The sequence below is a fragment of the Anomaloglossus baeobatrachus genome, chromosome 7 (assembly GCF_048569485.1).
Source record: "Anomaloglossus baeobatrachus isolate aAnoBae1 chromosome 7, aAnoBae1.hap1, whole genome shotgun sequence".
Lineage (NCBI taxonomy): Eukaryota > Metazoa > Chordata > Amphibia > Anura > Aromobatidae > Anomaloglossus > Anomaloglossus baeobatrachus.
Window position 1 is genome coordinate 56,203,761 of NC_134359.1, and position 24,080 is coordinate 56,227,840.

Genomic DNA, 24,080 nt, shown 5'->3' on the forward strand with positions numbered 1-24,080 from the left:
TCAGGCTGCTTTTAAGACTCTGTGGTGTGAACACAGTCTGACGACGCCGTGCCAGCAGGTGTGTGAAGAGCTGACCATTGCATGACAGTTACAGACATTGCAGTAACTAGGGCCATGGTATAGGAGCAAAATGCTTTTCCAGAGAAGGAATAAAAGTGAAAAGTCTGTAAAAGCTCTATGGAAGTTTGTGCGCTTTAGATCTAACAGCTCTGTAATATGGAGCCACAGGGTGTGACACGCCATAAAGGGGTCATGGTTAAAACTTTGGAGCCTAAAAATTACCATGAACCAAGATTCATCACTATTCCTAATCCTTTGGTTAGAGTTCCAGAAGTCCTTAAAATCCCTGAGATTTAGATTGGAAATAAAAGAAAATTTGCTTTATTATATTGTACACTTTCCAGTGTTAGCAACTCAATATATTGTACGGGAGTGAAATCAATTCTCTTTCTACCGTCTTTGTTTGACTGCCAATATGATTTATGGAATTCAGCTTTTGCGACCATATTTCTTTTTTTTTTTTTTTATAAATCCATTAATAGCTTCTGAAATTTCACAGTAGAAGAACACATGGTTCACATGCTGTGCCATTCGAGGAAAATGATGGGTTTCTTGCTCAGGGAGATCTATAATAGATCAGGTGTAAATCAAAGAAAATTGGCAAATTAATTACGCTAAGTTCATTGTGCTGCACCGCAAGAGGTTTGAAAGAAGCGGCACATGGATATTTCAATTAAATCGACTGTATAATTTCTTCTAACTTTTTTTGTAATGTAGTTACCTATTATTAATATAATTTTTTTTAGCATAAATCATTAACATCTTACTGTTCTCTGTAAATGTAAAGGAACCTTAATCTGCAAAATGTGTGTAGTGCTAAATACTAAATACAACTTAAGTAAAAGGGGAGGAGGGAGATGAAGCTGCAGAATCAGGGTTTTCAGTGAAATAGGTGAAAAAGAATTTGGTAAAGGCGTTTCAGTGGCCAATGCAAATAGTACACCTAGAGCTTAAACCAGAAGGAGCAGGTAAAGCCTGCTTTACAGGTTACAATTAAGCATACGATATCGTATGCGATCGTAACCGCCCCCATCGTATGTGCGGCACGTTCAATTTGTTGAACGTGTTGCACAAACGATTATTTGCTGTCACACGTACTTACCCTTCCATACGACCTCGATGTGGGCGGCGAACGTCCACTTCCTGGAGTGGGAGGGACGTTCGGCGTCACATCGACGTCACACGGCAGCCGGCCAATAGAAGCCGAGGGGCGGAGATGAGCGGGACGTAAACATCCCGCCCACCTTCTTCCTTAAACATTGCCGACAGGAGCCGCGGGACGCAGGTAAGATCTGTTCATCGTTCCCGGGGTGTCACACACTGCGATGTGTGCTGCCTCGGGAACATTGAACAACCGGACGTTCAATTTTTAGGAATTGAACGACGTGCGTGCGATGAACATTTTAACGTTCAATCGCAATCGCACGTAGCTGTCACACGCTACAATATAACTTACGATGCTGGATGTGCGTCACTTACGACGTGACCCCGCCGACACATCGTAAGATATATTGTAGCGTGTAAAGCCCGCTTTAGACTCCTTGGACCTGATTCATTATTGCATTAGAGCCTTTTTTGCCTAGTTTTTAGGTGTTATTTTTACGGTTATTCTTCTTTTAAATTTCTCCTTTTAAAGTCTATGCTATATGTACAGTTGAAACCAGAAGTTTCCCTCTGCTCTCTAAAAAGACACATCTGCATTATTTTCTCTTTGTTTGACGTGAAATCTGAATAAATCTTTCCCATTTTATTTCAATTAGGAACCAAAATTATTTATATTTGCCAAATGCCGGAATAATGAGGAAAGAGAATGTTTTAAGGCATTTTTAATACTTTCTGCAAAGTCAATAATGTACATACATTTCATTAGTATTTGGTACCATTGCCCTTACACTCTATGACTTGGGTGAAACTTTTTGGATCTCCTTCCACAAGCTTCTCATAATAGCTGGTAGGAATTTGGGCCCATTCCTCCCGACAGAACTGGTGTAACTGAGCCATAGTATCATAGACCAATTGTTAAAAAACACCTTTATTTATAAACATTGTTAAAACGGGAAAATCCCTGATTAAATATACATCTACTATCCCCATGTAACACAAAACAAACCTCCACACAGTGTTATAACCAATTTATGGGAAATACTACCTCAGACAGCAGGGGAGATTTTCTTCCTCTGTTCTCGAGGTAATAGATCTCAGAGAGGACCTCTCTGTTCTTAGGACCTCACTGTCGATGTATCACTATCAATGTCCTGTCTACTGTAGGTCTCATATAGACCTGGTTCACACTCTTGCTTAAACAGACCAGATATAGATAATAGTAAAGGATTCCAAGTAACCAAGTGAAAATAATCCACGTATTAATACTTAGAAAATGATCTTAAGCCCGCTTTACACGCTGCAATGTATCTTACGATGTGTCGGCGGGGTCACGTCATAAGTGACGCACATCCGGCATTGTAAGGTACATTGCAGTGTGTGACAGGTACGTGCGATTGCGATTGAACGGTAAAACGATCATCGCATACACATCGTACCTTTCTCTAGAATTGAACGTCAGATTGTTCATCATACCCGGGGTAGCACACATTGCAGTGTGTGACACCCCGGGAACGATGAACAGATCTTACCTACGTCCTGCGGCTCCCGGCCCACAGTGCGGAAGGAAGGAGGTGGGCGGGATGTTTACGTCCCGCTCAGCTCCGCCCCTCTGCTTCTATTGGCCGGCTGCCGCGTGAAGTCGATGTGACGCCGAACGTCCCTCCCACTCCAGGAAGTGGACATTCGCCGCCCACATCGAGGTCGTATGGACGGGTAAGTACGTGTGACGGGCGTTAATCGTTTGTGCAGCACGTTCAACAAATTGAACGTGCCACACATATGATGGGGGCGTTGCAAATCGCATACGATATCGTATGCGAAATTGCAACGTGTAAAGCAGGCTTTAGATGCATCAATTAGATCCATCCTTTTCTGGGTACACCAAAATTGATCTCAAGTCAAAAACTTAATTAAATGCAATAGTACAAATAGTTAGATAAAGTTAATCAAGTATCCAAATAATGATTAACTATAGCACCCTCCAGGGTTACTTACTAGCATAGGACATTGATACCCGACTATGGTTCATTCATATCTCAGAAATATGTTTAAATATCCTTCCTGCATTGAGATAACTAAATCCACACTCCAACTCTAATGATTAAACCCACAAATGAGAATAACCCAATGCGTTTTCCTTCGACAATAGACTAGGTTCATCACGGGTTCAATGGATGATTTTACGATGTAGTCACATATGTCTAATAAAAAAATAAGTCCAACCTCAGCCACTTTAGATATAAATCGCTATTCACATTAAGCAATTAAGACCCTGGACAGAATGGTCTGATCCTTGTTTTCCAATCCCCCTTGTCCTATCCTATTGTAACCTATTGTAATGCTCACTGCTAGTGTTGTTGGGTTGGCAAACAAGATTGGACCCACCTTACCACAGGGGGAACCTGGGCTTACCCTTTAATGGCAGGGGCCTAACTAAGCTCCTGCTGCAGGGCAGACATCATGTGGCACTCCCAGGGCAGTTACCGGGACTATAGCAGCTGACCCCAGGACAGGAGATTGACTTAGGTACGGAGATAGGTGCAGGCAGGTACAGGCAGGATGAACAAAGCAGACAGGCATGCGGGTACGGATAAGAATGGCAGGCACAGCAGGGACAGATAGGTATGGGAAGATGGACACAGGTACAGGTGACGGGACAGAAACACGGGACCTGACAACTAGATAGCATACAGAAGACTGACTAACTAAGGACGTTGTGCAGGCACCTTCCCTAGTGGGAGGAAGCCTTAAGTACCTTATGCGTCTCAGACATAGGCTGACAGACACTTCTGGGAATTAATGTGCCAGCCCTTTAAGAGGAGGACAGGTGTGCACTCAAGTGTCCTAAGCACACTCCCGGAGGTCCTGTGTGGCATGCACAAGGCCCGGGAGGAAGAGAAAGCATGAGCACAAGTGAATGGCCGTGGGAGTACGGGGGAGGATGCTAGTATTTTGGCTAATATTGCATTGCTTCTGATAAAGGGAGTATTTTTCATTTATTTAATACCCAATAGTAATAAAGAGTGGACCAGCATTCTCTACTAAATGGGTTGTCTGCTACTAGGCCAACACCATTCCTATTCCACATGTTTCCCCCATGTAATATAATAAAGCCTATACTCACCTCCCATACCGGCGCCCTTGTAGCGGTGTCTAGGCTCGAGGTGTCCGGGCTCGTGGGGTTGTGACATCACGTAAGCCCCGGTTCCAATCAGCGCCGGCTTCTGTCTCCCCACCTTCAGACCAAACAAGCAATCAACAGGAAGTGAGTGCTGATGCTGTTCTCCCTTCCTGTTGATTACCTCGTTTAGTTTGAGTTAATTGGGTGCAGTGACTTTTAAGCTTGCTTAAAAATATTTGTTATCAGGAGCGCATCGATCTGACAAAATAATTGAGAATCTGCCGATTAACATAATATTCAATATTAGTGTGGAAGGACGGGTCTCATGCCGCGCTTATCACTATTCAAGAGGCAGATGCTTTTAATTCATGTCATTTATTCAAAAAGTATAAACGGGTCTACCCATTTCAAGGGTCTCAGCCCCCTTCCTCAGGACAATTTTGAATGACAGAATAATCAATCAATCTGCTGAGGGCAGATCAAAGTACCGTAATGTGCAGGTACGGGGAAAGGTTAAAGACCGCCCGCGCATGTGCACTACAATACTTTGATCTGCCCTGAGCAAGGCAGACCAAAGTGCACCTGCGCAGGACCTCGATGCCAGCTAGTGTGCATGATGTAGGACGTGTCATGCACACGGACCTCAGCAGAAGGAGGACGGCAATCGCCGCGATGAGGAGGCGCCGGACTGGAGAGAAGAGGCTCCGGACCGGAGAGCAGTGACACCCACTGGACCAGACTGCCCCTTAGGGGAGTATTATAAAGTGTTTTTTTACGTTCTACACAGCAGCCTGGGCTCTTATATACAGTGTTCTGAAATGGTGTATATAGGGGCTCACTGATGGTGACTGTAGCTTATAGTCGCCAAATCTGGTGACAGGTTCCCTTTAATCCTCCGGAAAATCAGTTGTTTGTGCCCTCACATACACATTAGACAGTAGCCGATCATTGCGAAATCTGATCTCTAGGACAAGAATTGATCTTGGGTCAGACTCTGAAATGCCCCATTGGAATGGAACGCTGTCCACACTCATTCACCACCGCACCATTAATTCATTGTCTATGAAACAACAAAGTGTGATATGTTGAGAAATGTTACCATAAGACCACTTCTTTATGAAAATCACCCCGTGAATGAGACCATACAGTAATACAATTTTAGACTGTTGTGTTAAAGACATTTGAGTCTATTGATTTATATATACAGTGTACAGTACAGACCAAAAGTTTGGACACTCCTTTTCATTCAAAGAGTTTTCTTTATTTTCATGACTCTGAAAATTATAGATTCACACTGAATTTATCAAACCTATGAATTAACACATGTGGAATGAAATACTTAACAAAAAAGTGTGAAACAACTGAAAATATTTCTTATATTCTAGGTTCTTCAAAGTAGCCACCTTTTGCTTTGATTACTGCTTTACACACTCTTAGCACTTGTTGGCCCTTTTGCCTTCACTCTGCGGTCCAGCTCACCCCAAACCATCTCGATTGGGTTCATGTCTGGTGACTGTGGAGGCCAGGTCATCTGGCCTAGCACCCCACCACTCTCCTTCTTAGTCAAATAGCCCTTACACAGCCTGGAGGTTTGTTTGGGGTCATTGTCCTGTTTAAAAATAAATGATGGTCCAAGTAAATGCAAACCTCCTCCTCCATGGTTCACGGTGGGAACCAGGCACGTAGAGTCCATCCGTTCATCTTTTCTGCGTCGCACAGAGACACGGTGGTTGGATCCAAAGATCTCAAATTTGGACTCATCAGACCAAAGCACAGATTTCCACTGGTCTAATGTCCATTCCTTGTGTTCTTTAGCCCAAAAAAGTATCTTCTGCTTGTAATCTGTCCTTAGCAGTGGTTTCCTAGCAGCTATTTTACCATGAAGGCCTGCTGCACAAAGTCTCCTCTTAACAGTTGTTCTAGAGATGTGTCTGCTGCTAGAACTCTGTGTGGCATTGACCTGGTCTCTAATCTGAGCTGCTGGTAACCTGTAATTTCTGAGGCTGGGGACTCAGATAAACTTATCCTCCACAGCAGAGGTAACTCTTGGTCTTCCTTTCCTGGGCGGTCCTCATGTGAGCCAGTTTCTTTGTAGCGTTTGATGGTTTTTGCCACTGCACTTGGGGACACTTTCAAAGTTTTCCCAATTTTTCGGACTGACTGACCTTCATTTCTTAACGTAATGATGGCCACTCGTTTTTGTTTACTTAGCTGCTTTTTTCTTGCCATAATACAAATTCTAACATTCTATTCAGTAGGACTATCAGCTGTGTATCCACCAGACTTCTGCACAACACAACTGATGGTCCCAACCCCATTTATAAGGCAAGAAATCCCACTTATTAAACCTGACAGTGCACACCTGTGAAGTGAGAACCATTTCCGGTGACTACCTCTTGAAACTAATCAAGATAATGCCAAGAGTGTGCAAAGCAGTAATCAAAGCAAAAGGTGGCTACTTTGAAGAACCTAGAATATAAGACATATTTTCAGTTGTTTCACACTTTTTTGTTAAGTATTTCATTCCACATGTGTTAATTCATAATTTTGATGCCTTCCACGTGAATCTACAATTTTCAGAGTCATGAAAATAAAGAAAACTCTTTGAATGAGAAGGTGTGTCCAAACTTTTGGTCTGGGTCAGCCATATATATATATATATATATATATATATATATATATATATATATATGGCTGACCTAGATTTTACTGTTTTTATCAAGTGTTTTCCCACATTCTAACGTCTGTTACATTTATGAGCCAGCATCTTTCCAGTTTGTGCCCAGATTTAATGAAGAAACCTATAATCTCACAGCTCAGGCCAGCAAAAACTGTTTGCAAATATTTATGTCTGGGTTTATTTCATCGCTTTGCAGTATGGTGAGAGTGGGCACAATATGTGAAGCTACGGTGCCAGTTTGTTTTTTGCCAACCACTGGTGATGATCTTGTAGAGCTATGGAACATTGCGTTTCATACTCAAATTCCCCGCTTTTCTTATACTGTCGGCCATAAAACAACACCCCGCCGTCTGACCATCTGCAGCTATTTTATTGTGTGGGAATTTAACCAAGCGGCAGCATGAAGATAAACCAGTGAGATACACAAGACTTTATTACTCACTACACAGATTTATGTGACTCCAAATGGATAAGCTAACTCAGGCCTGCTTCACGTCACATTTTTTGACATTTTTAACCGCTTTTTATTATAAGTAAACAAAAAAACACCGATTGGGCGTAAAACTTCTGCAAATGGATGCATTTAACATACATGTTGTATATGTTTGAAAAAAAAAGGATTATTTTTATAGACATAACATGATGAGTGTCTGAAGATCAGACTGTGTATCTTTGCATCCTATAAAAAAGCAGATTGAATCCGATATGTGGACAATAATATGTCATTTGTTATATGTTTGTTCTCTATGTAAATACAAATGTATATTGTTAAAGGGAACCTGTCACCACATTTTTGTCCTATAAGCTGCAGCCACCACCTCCGGGCTCTTATATACAGCATTCTAACATGCTGTATATAAGAGCCCAGGCCGCTGTGAGAACATAAAAAAACACTTTATAATACTTACCTAACGGTCGCTCGGTTGGCCAGATGGGCGTCTCCGTTCTCCGGTGCCGGTGCCTCCTCTTTCGGCCATCTTCATCCTCTTTCTGAAGCCTGTGTGCATGACGCAGCTACATCATATACACTCGCTGGTCCTGCACAGGCGCACTACAATACTTTGATCTGCCCTGCTCAGGACCTGAATGGCGGCGAGTGTAGATGACGTCGGACGCGTCATGCACCGCGGCTAGAGAAGAAGGAGAACAAAGATGGCCAAAAAAGGCGGTGCCGGCATAGGACAACGGAGACACCCATATGGCCAACCGCGCGACCCTTAGGTAAGTATTATTTTGTTTTTTATGTTCTCACAGCTGCCTGGGCTCTTATATACAGCATGTTAGAATGCTGTATATAAGAGCCCAGTGGTGGTGGCCGCAGCTTATAGGCCAGAAAAGTGGTGACAGGATCCCTTTAAAAATGTTTTTTTTACAGATAAAACTGATACATTAAGTGGTATGAAAAAAGCCTAATAGGAATTATCCATGTACAGTATTTACCAACAAACATAAATCTTATAAACTATTCAATAGCTATGGTCAATACAATTTCAGTGGCGAGGAGGAAGGCATAATGTGTAAGACGTAGCAGAGTTGATAATTTAATGTGAAATGAACCTGTATAATGTAAGGTATAGCAGTGTTATGTAGAATGTTATAATACAGAGCATTTTAATGTGTGTGTAAAAAAACTGTAGGTAAAAGGTCAAGTCTGCCCAGCAACAGGCTGTAGGGGCAGACAGTGTTAATGTTCGGACAAGCCCATTTGGGAGGGGTTTGCATGCAGGGAAAGAAATAGGTTTCCTTCTAGAACTTCAGACATGGATTAGTTTTGCAGCTAGAGCAGACATGATTCTGAGTTTTCAGCAAGGCCACGAAAGAACAAAGAAGCAGATCATAGAGGCACTCCATTAACAATAAGTAAACATAACAACCTTTTATTGAAATATGCACACAGGTTAAAAACTTTTAAAAAACAACTGAGACATAGAGACAGTAAATGCACCTCAAGGTGGAGATTAGTAACCAGATATATACCATCAAGGGCTATAATATCCAAAAGGTTGCCTCAATATATATTAAAGACACCTGTTACACTGGGAAACCAAGAAATCAGTGACAATAATATACAATGTCAATGCAGGTAATACACAAAGGATTAGACATACCTAAAAAAAAAATTGTCATAGAAACAAATATGTAGAAATTTCCTCCAAATGGAGGTTCCCCATGCACCCATCCATCCACCAGAGGGTTAATCAGCCATATAAATAAGTGTCAAGTAAAAATATCACCACCCGACGCGTGTCGCTTACTAGTAGATCGGAGTGGAGTCACTATTTTGGGGCTAAAACAAAATTTTTGTGGTAAAAATTTAATAATAATTATTCTTCCACTGCTTAATGGTATATTTTGTGAAACATATGTGGTGTCACTATGCTCACTGTACCGCTACATGATTTCATTAAGAGGTGTAGTTTGTAAAATGGGGTCACTTATGGGGTGTAGTGTTGTCCTGACACCCCACAGGCTCTGGTACTGTGACACGGCACCCGCAAACCATTCCAGCCAAATCTGCACTCTGTTATGGCTCTCCTTCCCTTCTGAGCTTTGCCCTGTGCCTGAAAAGTAGTTTCCGGCCACATATATGGTAGTGTTGTAGTCAGGAGAAATTGCGTAAAACATTTTGTGCTCCATTTTCTCTTGTTATACTTGTGAAAATTAAAAATGTGGGTCTTCAGCATCATTTTCATTGAAAAAAAACCGTAATATTTATTTCATTTTCACAGCCCAATATTTTTAAATTCTGTGCCGCTGCAGGTAACAGCACTATCCCCACTGCGGCATGTTAGATCGTGCTCTCAGAGTTTGACAGCGCAATTCAAGGGGTTAACAGGAGTGGGTGGATCACCGATCCACCCGCACCTTTTAACCGCACATATGTAGCACCGGCGTATCTGCAAAGACGCTGACTTTCTCACTGTCCTGGCTAGGTCGCGTCCTCCCCCGCACTTGCCCAGGCAGGCATCCATGTGTTCTGCTTCCTTCCCCTCCTGGGCCCTGTACATGCTGCACAGGGTTCCTGGGGGTGCATCTAAGATGCACACGTGCACACCAACCCTTCTCTGAAAGGGTCGGCGCACCATTTCTCGGAAATGCCTCTCAGCCTATGGCACTGTGTATTTAAGGCACCCTCCCTTTAGGGGAGGTGTCTGCACAACACCTTCAGTTAGTCAGTGTCCTGTCTGTTTAGACAGTTGTCAAGTCCTTTTATCCCTGTTTCCGTCTCCTGTACCTGAGTCTGCCTTTGCATATCGATCTGTCCCTGCCTTGCCCTCCATACCTGTTTGTACACGACTGTCCAGCCTGTCTCAGTCACTTTGCCTGTACTCATCTATTCCTGTGTTCATCACCTGTCCTGGGAGTCAGCTGCCACAGTCCCGGTCACTGCCCTGGGAGTGGTACCTGCCGTCCACCTCATGGTAGGTGCTTAGTTAAGCCCCTCCCATTAAAGGGTAAGCACGGATCCCCCTGTGGTCCAGTGGGTCCACTAATCCCACTAGCTGCCTCTACACTCGTTGCGAGTGTTACAACATGTCTGCTGATCAGATCAGCAGACATATGCGGGGATGAATGCAGGCTCACCGCGCAAGCCCGCAATAATGGGAGGGAGGCGACCTAGGACGTGTATATATACGTCCTAGGTTGTGAAGGGGTTAATATATGAAAAAAATAAATGCACAAGTTCACATCACCCTCCTTTTGGCCCAATAAAAATAAAACAATTAAAAAAAAGCATACAACACATATTTGGTATCACTGCATTCAGAAATGTATGATCTATCAAAATATAAAATAAACTAATCCGATCAATAAAGGGCGTAACTGGAAAAAAAATAAAAACTCCAAGATTTTTAGTTACTTTAACATTTTAATAAAATGCAATAAGAGGTGATCAAAACATTGTATCTACCCCAAAATGGTTTCAGCAAAAACGTCAGCTCAGGGCGCCAAAAATAAGCCCCAGATCTGACCGGATGTACTATCTGTTATCTGCCAATCTCTTTGGATATTTCTACAGTGTAGGAACAGAAGTGGTTTTGCTTCTCGCCCTGCAGTTTTACGGGTGGTAGACGCTGGCGGCGCAGACGCTGAACATTTCCAGTGCTTTCTTTTCTCAGAACTCCAGAAAGCGCTTCTCTTGCACTTCTTCACTCAGCCGCTCATTGTCATCCACAAACTCCCTGGAAATGCACAAAATCATTAGCTGTTTGCAGTTGGGTATCAGACACAGTGAGCTGTAAAAATTGCCTCTTAGACAGAAAAGCCACATATATATTCAGGGATCCAGTCACACAGTATGCTTTCCTAAAGACCCTACATATTTCGTGTTTAACTCTCGGCTTGCCAAATGTCTAAGCATGCAGTGAGGCAGTTGTACCAAGTAGGTGGCAGACTATTACATTTTTTGGCTGGTCTGACAGTAATCACCTCCATCTAGGAGAAATGTTGGCTGTACAGTGAATATTGTGCTTCCACCTTCCAGGGATTTATATCCAAAAGCTGATATACATGTGTATCTTGTATTACTGCTTCTCTCGACCCCTGACAATTTGGCCAACTGATTTTGGAAACATCTGGAGCTATTAAAGGGGTTCTCCAGGCATATCATATTGATTAGGTATTACAATTGGTTATGTAGCGCCCCACGGGGAAGAGGTTTTAACCTACTCGTTGCCGGGATGGGGGTGCAGATCCTCTGCGTCGTCACGGGGTAGCATGGCCCGGTTCTGTTACCCCGAGGTGTACAGGAAGGAGGGTTGGAGGGTGGTAGGGAGGATGGAGGTAGTAGTTGGAGGTTAGGAAAGTCTTTTTAATGATCGTGACACCACCTGTGGTACGCGGCCAGGGATGGGGGCCGCCGCTGCAAGGTCTCTCACCGGGGCAGATGTCGGGTGCAGCCAGGATGGTGTCGCTCCCCACAGGAGGAGCGGGATTACCCCGGGGAGGATGACGGAGGACAGGGGTGGTAGTCCCCATTGGCGCCAGAGCGCTGGGTGTCAACGCCAGTTGAAGGAGAGGCAGGTGCTGGGGCTGCGGTTCCAAGTCTTTTTACTCACAGGTTGTTCAGGCGCTGCCCCAGAGTACCGTTCTCTGCCACAATGGGCTCCAGCCGATCCCGGATCCGTTGGCGGTCACCGCCGGTGCCTGTGAAAGTCTGTTAGTGAAGTGTCCCTCAGTTGCTATCCAGAACCTGGGTCGAGCCTTCTGCTCCAAGCCACAGGCCCACGAAGAGAGAGAAACATTAACTCCAGTTTTCTGTGTGAGGTGTTATCCCAAGCTGTGCCCAGGAAGGTTCTGTCTAAAGTGTGATGGTTGCACCTACTTCTACCCCATGTGGTGCCTGCCCCAAGTGGTTGTCCTAGCGACTGGGGAAGTCCCATGGTTCATGATGGCTGGCTCCCCTGTCTGCCCTAGTCCAACCCCCTGTGAGTAAGCACCTGCTGTTGTTTGTGTGTTTTGTGAAGGCTAATCCCCTCCTGACCCGGGATAGATATTACCCCTGAAAAGTGGTGCAATACCCTTTGGCGCCTGAAGCCCAGAGGCGCCACAGTTATCAATAGGTGATCAGTAGGGGTCTGACACCTGGAACCCCCCACCACTCAGCCATAAACAGTACAGTGGAACTTTGGATTATAAGTACCCCAGTTTGCAAGAATTTTGCAAAACGAGCAAAGCTTTTTACAAATTTGTAACTTGGTTTATGAGCAATAATTTGCAATATGAGCAAATACTCACCGCACACACTTCCTGCTTCGTAGCTTCACCGTGCTCTGACAAGCTCTAGCTGCTTCTTGCGGCCTTCAGACATGTGGACTCGGTAACGATCTCAGGTGGTGCAGGGGCTGCTGCCTTCTTTGCTTTATTTCAGATAAATGTCTTGCCGGTGCTGCACATAGTCAAGCTCTCTCTGCACAACTACTGTATTCCAAAATGCATCCGCTGGCCAATGAGAGGCAAGTAGCTAATGCGTATGACGTCAGCAGCTGAAGCGCTGACAGCGGCAGCCCTTGCATCGGCCAAGATCGTTACCGGGTCCACATGCCTGCGGACTGCAAAAAGCAGGGAAGAACACGCCGAGGGAACGGAGGAGAGGTGAGAATAATCTTTCAGTTTTTTTGTTTGTGTGTATGTGAAGAATAGCACAATAGGGGAACAGAATGCCAGAACATTGCTAGGTGTGTGTGTGTGTGTATGTGTGTGGAAAGAATGACTCAATAGGCAACCAGGATGTGACATTACTACACGAAGGGGACCTGCATGGGCACATTAGTAAAACGGGACAAGGAAGGGCACATTACTACAGGATAAAGACAAGGATGGAGTATAAACAGAAAATATTTTTGGTCATGAAACGAATTGTCTGTATTTCAATTATTTCCTAAGGAAAAATTTGCTTTGATATAAGTGTAACTTAAGCTTTGTGCAATGTGTAGTGGCCGAGATCAGCTACTATTCAAGGATAGCTCATCAATGTCATGCACCCAGAGAACCACTTTCATATGAATATTCAGGATCTCTCATTACTGGTGCTCAGCTTGGTCAGTTTATTGTGATAATTACTTGATAATCTTCTACTTAAAATGTAAATCATCTCTCCATGCACAGACCTTCGAATTGTATTTCATCTGTACTTATACACAAGAGCCAGTCAAACAGAGCTGCAGTGTAAAAGTGGGGGGTAGCTGGATATCCCTATTAAATATGTTATTAAGGATCAGAAAAACATTTCTTCCTTCTTACGAAAACAGTGCCACCCCTATCAGCAGGTTATTTAAGATATTGCAGCTCCATTGAAGTGAATAGCACAGAGTTGAAATACCAAACTTACAGTGCCCTGTGTGAAAAGATGATCTCCCCCCCTTAAAACATAAATTATCTGTGGTTTTTCACAGCTTTGGGATGCTGAGTTCAATTTCACTAGCCACACCCAAGCCTGATTACTGCCACACCTGTTTTCAATCAAGAAATTACTTAAATAGGACCTGCCTGACAAAGTGAAGTAGACCAAATGATCCTCAAAATATAGACATCATGCCCCAATCCAAAGAAAGAACAGGAACAAATGAGAAACAAAGTAATTGAGATCTATCAGTCTGGAAAATGTTATAAAGCCATTTCTAAAGCTTTGTGAACCACAGTGATAGTCATTATCCATAAATGGTGAAAACATGAAACAGTGGTGAACCTTCTCAGGATTGGCCAGCCGAGCAAAATTAGCCCAAAAGTGCAGCGCTGACTCATCTAAGAGGTCACAAAAGACCCAACAACAACATCTACAGATCAGCAGGCCTCACTTGTTAAGAGTGTTCATGACTCCAACTCTCACTATAGCTACAAGGAAATACCAAGCGAACGGCAAAAGGGAAGTGAAGGGGAATCCTGTGTCTAGGGAAGTGGCAGGTGGTGACCCCTGACCAAACCTGCCGCTGGCCCCTCTTTCCTCACCACCCTAGATAGCTTCCACACTTTTGCACTAAGCCGGATACCTGACCCAACTAAGCTCTAAAGAATACACAGGGAAGGACACACAGGGGGAAAGTAAAGAAATAACATGTCCAGATGACTTAGGGAGAAGAACTGCAACAATAACAAAGTTTCTCCAGATGAATACAAGCTGACTGCTTGCACTGAAGACTTGTTAAGGATATAGACATATAACCAGCACAGAGTAAGGGGGAATGAGGGTATTTAAAGACATAAAGGGAAGTGCTGCAGATTAACAGCTGAAAAGCTGAGGAGGAAATATGCAAGGTCCTAAAGAGAAAGAGATAAACCCCAAGCAGGGAAAAAGCAAAAGTCAGATAGAAGCTTGTGAAGCCAAATGCTGCAACCTTCTATGGCCGGAAACGACAGAACTGTCTGTCGTGTGTGACACACCCGTGACACCACCATAAGAAAGAGACTGGCAAAAAATATCTTCAGTTCCAAGATGAAAACAACTGCTGAGCAAAAAGAACATAAAGACTCATCTCAGTTTTGCCAGAAAACATTTTGATGATCCATAAAACTTTTGGGAGAATACTCTGTGGACTGACGAGAAAAAAGTTGAACTTTTTGGAAGTGGTATGTTGCATTGCATCTGGTGTGGAAGTAACACAGCATTCCAGAAAAGGAACATCATACCAACAGTAAAATATGGTGGTTGTAGTGAGAGGGTCTGGCGATGTTTTGCTGCTTTAGGACCTGGAAGACTTGCTGTGGTTATTCGTCTGTCTACCAAAAAATCCTGAAGGAGAACGTCCGGTCATCTGTTCGTGTCCTGAAGCTGACGTGCACTTGAGTTATGCAGCAGGACAATGCTCCAAAACACACCAGCAAGTCCACCTCTGAATGGCTTAGGAAAAACAAAATTAAAACTTTGGAGTGGCCTAGTCAAAGTCCTGATCTTAATCCAATTGAGATGCTGTGGCATGACCTTAAAAAGTTGGTTCATGCTTGGAAACCCTCTAATGTGGCTGAATTACAACAATTCTGCAAAGATGAGTGGCCAAAATTCCTCAAAGAGCGTTGGAAAAGACTCATTGCCAGTTATTGCAAACGCTTGATTGCAGTTGTTGCTACTCAAGGTGGCCCAACCAGTTATTAGGTTTAGGGGCAATCACTTTTTCACACAGTGCTTTGTAGGTTTGGATTTATTTTTCTCTTAATAATAATAATAATAATAATAATAAAAAATAAAAAAACATTTAAAAAGTCCATTCTGTGTTTACAAGTGTTATCTTTGTCTAATATTTAAATTTGTTTGGTGATCTGAAACATTTAACTGTGATAAAAATGCAAAAGAATAAGAAATCAGGAAAGAGGCAATCACTTTTTCTCACCACTGTGTTTATAAAGACAAAAGAAAGTATGGCTCCAAGGTGTGAACGTATGGGAGTCTCACAAAGGGAGAACTATGTCAGTGAAAACTAATGAGCAAACTGAAATGCAAAATAAAATAACAATCTCACACAACTCTTATGATATGTTTAATACACCTGTAAATAATGCAGGATAATAGTTACCATATTAATGTACCCCTGGGACGCCCAGGGTCATTTGACACTCATATTGACACTGAGGCCAAATAGGTTTTTATTATCAATCTCTATAGCATTCACTAATGTATGTAAAAACACTACAAAAATGCAGCAAATACATAATCATTTGTATACCAATGTTTTTATAGCATTGTTGACGGTCTTCATTGAAGTTAATGAGTGAAAAATTGATTCAAAATGCTAAAAGAATTGACGCTGCAGATTATTTTCTGTATGAAATCTGCAAGTCACAAATAAGCAACATGTACATAACAGTCCAGGATTATTATTATTTATTATTATAGCGCCATCAATTCCATGGCGCTTTACATGTGAAAGGGGTATACATAATAGGGACAAGTACAATAATCATAAACAATACAAGGCACAGACTGGTACAGGAGGAGAGAGGTCCCTGCCCTCGAGGGCTCACAGTCTACAAGGGATAGATGAGGATACAGTAGGTGAGGGTAGAGCTGGTCGTGCAGTGCTATATCAGACTGAGGGTTACTACAGGTTGTAGGCTTATTGGAAGAGGTGGATCTTCAGGTTCCTTTTGAAGCTTGTCAAGGTAAGCGAGAGTCTGATATGTTGTGGCAGAGCATTCCAGAGTATGGGGGAGGCACGGGAGAAGTCTTGGATGCGATGGTGGGAAGAGGAGATGAGAGGGGAGTAGAGAAGGAGATCTTGTGAGGATCTAAGGTTACGTGCAGGTAAGTACCGGGAGAGTAGGTCACAGATGTAGGGAGGAGACAGGTTGTGGATGGCTTTGTATGTCATGGTTAGGGTTTTGAACTGGAGTCATTGGGCAATGGGAAGCCAGTGAAGGGATTGGCAGAGAGGAGAGGTCGGGGCCTAGAGGGGGGACAGGTGGATTAACCGGGCAGCATAGTTTAGAATAAATTGTAGGGGGCGAGACTGTTAGAAGTTAGGCCACAGAGCAGGAGGTTGCAATAATCCAGGCGGGAGATAATAAGGGCATGTACTAGGGTTTTTGCAGCTTCTTGGGAAAGTAATCTACGGATCCGGGAAATATTTTTGAGTTGGAGGCGGCAGGAGGTGAAGAGGGCTTGAATGTGTGGCTTGAAAGAGAGATCAGAGTCTAGGATTACTCCCAGGCAGAGAACACGTGGGACTGGGGAAAGTGAGCAGCTATTGACATTGATGGATATGTCAGGTGGGGGGGTTAAGTGAGGAGGAGGAAAGACAATGAATTCTGTTTTGTGCATGTTCAGTTTTAGAAATCGAGCAGAGAAAAAGGATGAAATAGCAGACAGACATTGTGGGATTCTGGTTAGTAGAGAAGTAATGTCAGGTCCAGAGAGGTAGATCTGTGTATCATCAGCGTAGAGATGATACTGAAAGCTGTGGGATTCTATGAGCTGTCCCAGGCTGAAGTTGTAGATGGAGAACAGCAGGGGTCCAAGAATTGAGCCTTGTGGGACACCGACAGATAGGGGGCGAGATGAGGAAGTGGTGTGAGAATGGGAGACGCTGAAAGTTCGGTTGGTTAAGTATAAGGAGATCCAATATAGCGCCAAGTCTGTGATGCCCAGAGACGAGAGAATTTGTAGTAGAAGGGAGTGGTCTACTGTGTCAAAGGCAGAGGACAGATACAGGAGGAGGAGGACAGAGTAGTGTCGCTTGGCTTTTGCAGTTAGTAGGTTAGGATTCTCATTGACTTTGATGGAATCAGGATTCCCTTCAAGGTTTGTGACAAAGCTGCACTCAAAAATGTATTAAAAAATGAGATAAAATGCAACGTGTACACACAGCCTAAGTTCTTATGGTCAGTGGTGTCCTCTCTCTATCTCTTCTGTAGAGAGTAAGCTCTTATGGTCAGCAGAGTCCTCTCTCTCCTTTAGAGTGTAAGCCCTTATGGTCTGTGGTATCCTCTATCTCTTCTGTAGAGTGTAAGTTCTTATGGTCAGTGGGATCCTGTCACTCTCCTGTAGAGTGTAAGCTCTTATTGTCAACAGCGCCATCTCTATTTCATCTGTAGAGTGTAAGGTCTTATGGTCAGCAGGGTCCTGTCTCTCTATCTCTTCTGTAGAGTGTAAGCTCTTATGATCAGTGGGGTTCTTTCTGTCCATCTCTCCTGTAGAGTGTAAGCTCTTATGATCAGTGGAGTCCTCTCTCTTTCATTTGTAGAGTGTAAGTGTACCTCCCCGGGCTCGGCTGCAACCGAGCCGCTCGGATCCGGGCTCGCTGGTGGGTGGCTCGAGCGTCTCCGGACCCGGGGGTCCCGTGGTCACTCCGATCTGAAAGGGGCTGGCGGTTTAGGGGACGTAGGTGTACGGCCGAAGCCGTGGTTAAGTTCGTGACGCCACCCACGGGTTGTGGTGAAGGTGGACACCACCGCTGCAGTTACGGGGCACCCGGGGAAGGTGTTATGCAGCAAGTTGTTAACCCCTCCGTGGGCAGGGATGGTGGCCCCAGGACCCATTGGGGGTGTTTGGCAGTGCAGGGAGATGGGCGGCCGGAGGGCACTGGTGTACTCATGATTAGAAACACACAAGTCTCTGGTAAACCAAGGTGATGGTGGTCGGTGCCCGCAGCCGGCCACAGTCTGGTCCCCCACCCAGTTGGTGGTCTCTGCCTTTCTCCTGCACCTGTTTTGTGTGATGTTGGACTACCTGAACTTGCAATACAGGAGTCCGCTCCCCGGCTTGTATATGTCGGAGGAGCCCTTTGGGCTGTTGTCTTCAGTCGGGACTTTGGGTGGGAAAGGACCTATAGTCCTGGCTGCAATCAGTTAATTAGCTAGCCTCCAGTAGCTTCTGGACCTAGCTTCAGGGTCTGAGTACCCTCCTCTGTGCTCCGGTTTCCAGTCGGTTCCCCGGGTCGATACCGGCGGTCGACTACCCTGTCCCGGTCCACCACGGTTCCACTGAGCCGTCTTCCCGGCTCTTGCAGGCAGAGACCTCCGTATGCCTCCTAGCCAAAGGTGCCCGGTCTCCAACCCTGGCACCTGTCAGATAGCTGCAGACATGGGACACAGGCCTGCTTCCACTCTCCTTCACTCCTGAACTCATCATCTCACGTTTTTCCCGCCTCAGGCTCTCTGAACTCCTCGGTGGGCGTGGCCAACCACCTAGTTCCGCCCCCTGGTGTGCCCATCAAGCCCTGAGGGGGGTGACTAGGGTTTTTATGGTTGGCTGGTGACACCTTATTAGGTGACAGGTGTTGTGCGGGGGTCTACCTGTGACTATCTGGCTAGTCCAGGACGTCACACTAGCACAGTAGTGCAATGCGAGAAATTCTCGCATTGCACTCGGACACATGTTAATCAATGAGCATGCTGCGTTTTGGAGAGTTTCTCGCGCAAGTCTCTCCAATGCAACTCTATGGGATCGGGGAAATAAACGGATGTCACACGGACCAGCACTCACACCATCCTAGTGACATTCGTTTTTCCAAATACATTTATCGCATGTTTCACAAAACACTGGAAATGAGTGAGGTCTCACAATGTCGGTCAATCTCTATCTCTGTCAGTCGGTCTCTCCCTCTCAGTCTCTATTCTCTCTCTGTCGGTCAGTCTGTCGGTCGGTCTGTCTCTCTGTCAGTCTCTTTCTCTCTCTGTCCATGTTGGTCTATTCCCCTTCCCTCTCTCTAATACTCACCGATCACGAGCTCGGCAAAGCATGGCGTTCACACTGCTCCGGCGGCTTCTCCTCTTTTGAAAAAGCCGGCCGCTCATTGTTCAATCTCATATTCCCTGCTTTACCCGCCCACCGGCGCCTATGATTGGTTGCAGTCAGACACGCCCCTATGATGAGTGACAGCTGTCTCACTGCAACCAATCACAGCTGCCGGTGGGCAGGTATATATCATGCAGTAAAATAAATAAATAAATGATAAAAAAAAAACAGCGTGCGGTTCCCCCCAATTTTAATACCAGCCAGGGTAAAGCTACACGGCTGAAGGCTAGTATTGTCAGGATGGGGAGCCCCACCTTATGGGGAGCCAACCACCCTAACAATATCAGCCAGCAGCCGCCCGGAATAGCCGCATCCATTAGATGCGACAGTCCTGGGACTGTACCCGGCCATCCCGAATTGCCCTGGTGCGGTGGCAATCGAGGTAATAAGGAGTTAATGGCAGCAGCCCATAGCTGCCACTAAGTCCTAGATTAATCATGGCAGGCGTCTCCCCGAGATACCATCCATGATTAACCTGTAAGTTTAAGAAAATGAAAACATACACCCAAAAATCCTTTATTTGAAATAAATAACAAAAAAAACCAACCCTCTTTCACCACTTTATTCAAGTCCACAAATACCCTTCCATGTCCGACGTAATCCACAGAGGTCCCTCGACGCTGTCAGCTCTGCTACATCAGAAGCTGACAGAGAGCAGTCACAGACCACGACCGCTCTCTGTGAGCTCCCCGCAGCGACTGAAGTGAGTCGCGCTATCAGCGATTACGTCACTCAGGTTACCCGCGGCCACAGATCTCAGCGGGAGGACTTCTGCTGTGGCCGCGGGTAACCTCCGTGATGGCACCGCTGATAGCGCGGCTCACTGCGGTCACTCAGGGAATTTGCAGTCACCGGCGAGACCTTCACCGGTGACCGAAAATCAGGGGCCATGCCACACAGACAGCCGCAGGATGACAATGAAGTCGGGTGAAGTTCATCCGACTTCATTCTGATTGTGCGGCTCTGTCTGTATCTGCTGTCAGCGGCCATTCAGCTCTGCTACATGGCTCTGTCTGTGTCTGCTGTCAGCGGCCATGTAGCAGAGCTGAATGGCAGATGACATAGTAAAAACGGATCCCATATGCATCAAACACGCATTACACACGCACTGCAATCATGAGAAAAATTCCAGGATCGCAGTGCAGTTGCATTGCACACTGATCATAAAGTGAACTGAAATCATCCGACTTTTTATCATGCAACTCGGACCGATTTTACACGCATAAGTGTGTTTCCAGCCTTATGATTAGTGGAGTCTTCGCTTCCTCTCTCCCCCAAGTGTATTTTCCGAGCATTTACAACCTTTCTCGTATCAAGATGTATGCAAATTTATTCGATACTTATCAAAATTGGGGGGGAAATTCTGCAAAGTCATCAAGCTTGAATTTCAAAAGATGCGCTCATTTTTAGTCACGGTCGCTGCAAAATTGCAGCTGTACCTGAACTTTCTTCCACTATGGTGCAATGTAGCAATGTCATACAGCCATCTTTGACCGTATAGTCCCATCTTTAGCTAAACTGTTTCATATCATTTATTAGGAAGCTAAAAAGGGGTTGTTCAGGATTAAAAAAACATGGCTGCACAACGTGTGTACAATGTAGCCTTCTCCTTGATGACAAAACAAAAGACACAGCAGCCCCTGTAACCAAAATCACAAAAGTAAAGCCGGGGGCACATGGGGATCTACTGCGATCCTCGCATGACACTCGGTTCACGCTAGCAGCACAGCAGGAGCCGATTGTCACTGCGACTGAGGTCCGATCACGCGATAGGACCTCAGCTGCGGGGAGTGGGCCGGCACTGAGGAGGGGCAGGGCGGCACTGAGGAGGGGAGGGAGAGATTTCTCTCCCTCTCTCCTCCGTTGCCGGCTATTGCCATTCTCGCCCTGCACTCGCGGTACACCGGTGTACTGCGAGTGCAGTGCGATTTTTATCTCGCCCCATAGACTTGAATGGGTGCGAGAGAAACAAGACTCACATTACAGTCACAGCATGTTGCGATTGTTTTCTCGGTCCGATTAGGGCTGAGAAAATAATCGCTCATGTGCGCTGACACACAGGCTAATATTGGTCCAAGTGGAATGCGATAAAACATCGCATTCCACTCGCTCCGATTTTCATGCCGTGTGGCTTAGGCCAAATCCAGCCAGTGTTCCCCTTTAGCTTGGGGGTCGTTAGAGTTTGGAACTTTGGAGATTATTTTCCTTCCCAATAAAAATGTATCAGTATTAGCCCGCTTCATAGAAATCAGGATGGGGTAAGGTCTGTTTGGGCAAGGTGTACATTACATCTGCATAGGTCTATTGTTTATTCATGTATTAAATCCTTTAGAAATGTGCTAAAATGCCTCCTACTCATTATAAAAATCCTGCCACCCAAGAATTAGGACTTTGATGTCACCAATCCTGCTTCAAAGGCTTCTTACAATGCTATTAATCAGTGCAGCCTCTGAAGATATAGCCAGAGAAAACATTTGGACATCTTGTGTTAAACTTTGCATAAACTTTAAAATATACTTGGATGTCTTGCAGATGAATTCTGTACATCACCGCCGTACAATATGGTCCTTTTTTACCAGCTATTTTAGAAAATTGTGGAAATTTGTTCACATAAAAGACTATTACAAGTGTGAGGTACAGATAGATGTAGAGGAGCTGAGTGTGTCGGCTGCAGCAGCGCTCAGTTCTCTGTTTGGCACGACTGATCGGAACGTGTTTTACATAGAACCTACTACATTCTCATCACAATGATCAAGCTATGCAATAATAAAGGGTTAAAAGCAAGCTATAACTAGAAAATTACCTATTCTTTAAATCAGGTTCTTTTGTGTAATGTTTTTCTTAACTACTGGCTATTTTTTTTCTATAACTAGCTCAATCTGTATTAAAATTGCAATTCTCATACTGACCACCAGAGCTTTTTTTTTAGACTTTAATTTTGTTTTAGGAAACAACACATGTACATTAACCACAATGCACAGACTTAGTTCCTATGTTTTGTATTGATGCATCTAATGAACATGTGCAAAGGTCCATTGTAAAGGGAGGGGGAGGAGGTGAGCTGTGACATCACCTATTATGATTGTTGGATCCTGTCATAACAACTTGCTGTGCTCATGTTCATCCTTTGTAATGTCTTTTAAAGGGAACCTGTCACCAGTTTTGGGGCCTATAAGCTGCGGCCACCACCAGTGAGCTCTTATATACAACATTCTAACATACTGTATATAAGAGCCCAGGCCGCTGTGTAGAATGTAAAAATCCCTTTATAATACTCACCTATCCGGTCGCTGCGGTAGAGTTGGGTCATATGGGCGTTTCCATTCTCCGGCGCCTCCTCTTTCGGCCATCTTTGTCGTCCTTCTTATGAAGCTGGAGTGCATGACGGGTCCTACATCATCCACACTAGCCGGCATTGAGGTCCTGTGCAGACGCACTACAAAACTTTGATCAAGCCTGTGCAGGGTAGATCAAAGTGCGCCTGCGTGGGACCGGCGAGTGTGCATGATGTAGGACGCGTCATGCACCCCGGCTTCACAAGGAGCACGAAGATGACCAAAAGAGGAGGCGCTGGTACCGGAGATTGGGGACACCCATCTCACTAGAATCCAGCGCAGCGACCGTTTAGGTGAGTGTTATAAAGTGTTTTTTTACGTTCTACACAGCGACCTGGGCTCTTATATACAGCATGTTACAATGCTGTATATAAGAGCCCACGGCTGGTGGCCGCAGCTTATAGGGCCCAAATCTGGTGACAGGTTCCCTTTAACAGCTTCGGGCTTCAAAAGCTGTGAAGCAGTTAAAAGAATTAACCTTACGATTAATCAGATGGCTTCCACTGCCACCATCTTATATGTGAAGTGTAAACATGAATAAAAAGAAAGCTGTGTATGAGGTGTCCGAAAATTTGCCTAGATAAACCCTACCAGTGTTTTACTTAAGCATCTCTGCTTAAAAAGCGATGCAGATGTGTGGCAGTTGTTATAAGATGCCATGTGCACATACCCTAATTTATTCCATTAGATTTTGAAGCAGGAGATGGTACTTTAAAGGGAACCTGTCAGCAGAAATTTCGCCCAAAACCTTAAAGATTCCCCCTCTCAGCTCCTGGGCTGCATTCTAGAAAGGTCCCTGTTATTATTGTGCCCCATGTGAAACCAAAATAAAGACTTTATAAAGTGGTACCTTTTTGTATTCAGATACTGTAAATGTGACACGGGGGCGGGCTTTCTGGCGTCCGTTATTCTGCCTCCTGGTCCTGTATGCCGCCCCCATCGCTCCTTTCCATATCTGATGCACCGCCCACTGCTCCAGCCATCCCCGCGCATGCCCAGTGCCAGTCTCACGGGACTGAGCAGTGTGACCGCTGGTGACGTGTGCGCACGCAA

General features: G+C 44.8%; 1 protein-coding gene across 1 annotated transcript in view; it reads left to right on the forward strand.

Moving 5' to 3' along the window:
• MYO3B (myosin IIIB) overlaps positions 1-24,080 on the forward strand; it is a 544,035-nt gene that overhangs the window by 323,707 nt on the left and 196,248 nt on the right. The window contains 2 exon segments of the mRNA XM_075319688.1: positions 2,284-2,292; positions 20,106-20,169. Of these exon segments, the coding sequence (XP_075175803.1) occupies positions 2,284-2,292; positions 20,106-20,169 (73 nt within the window).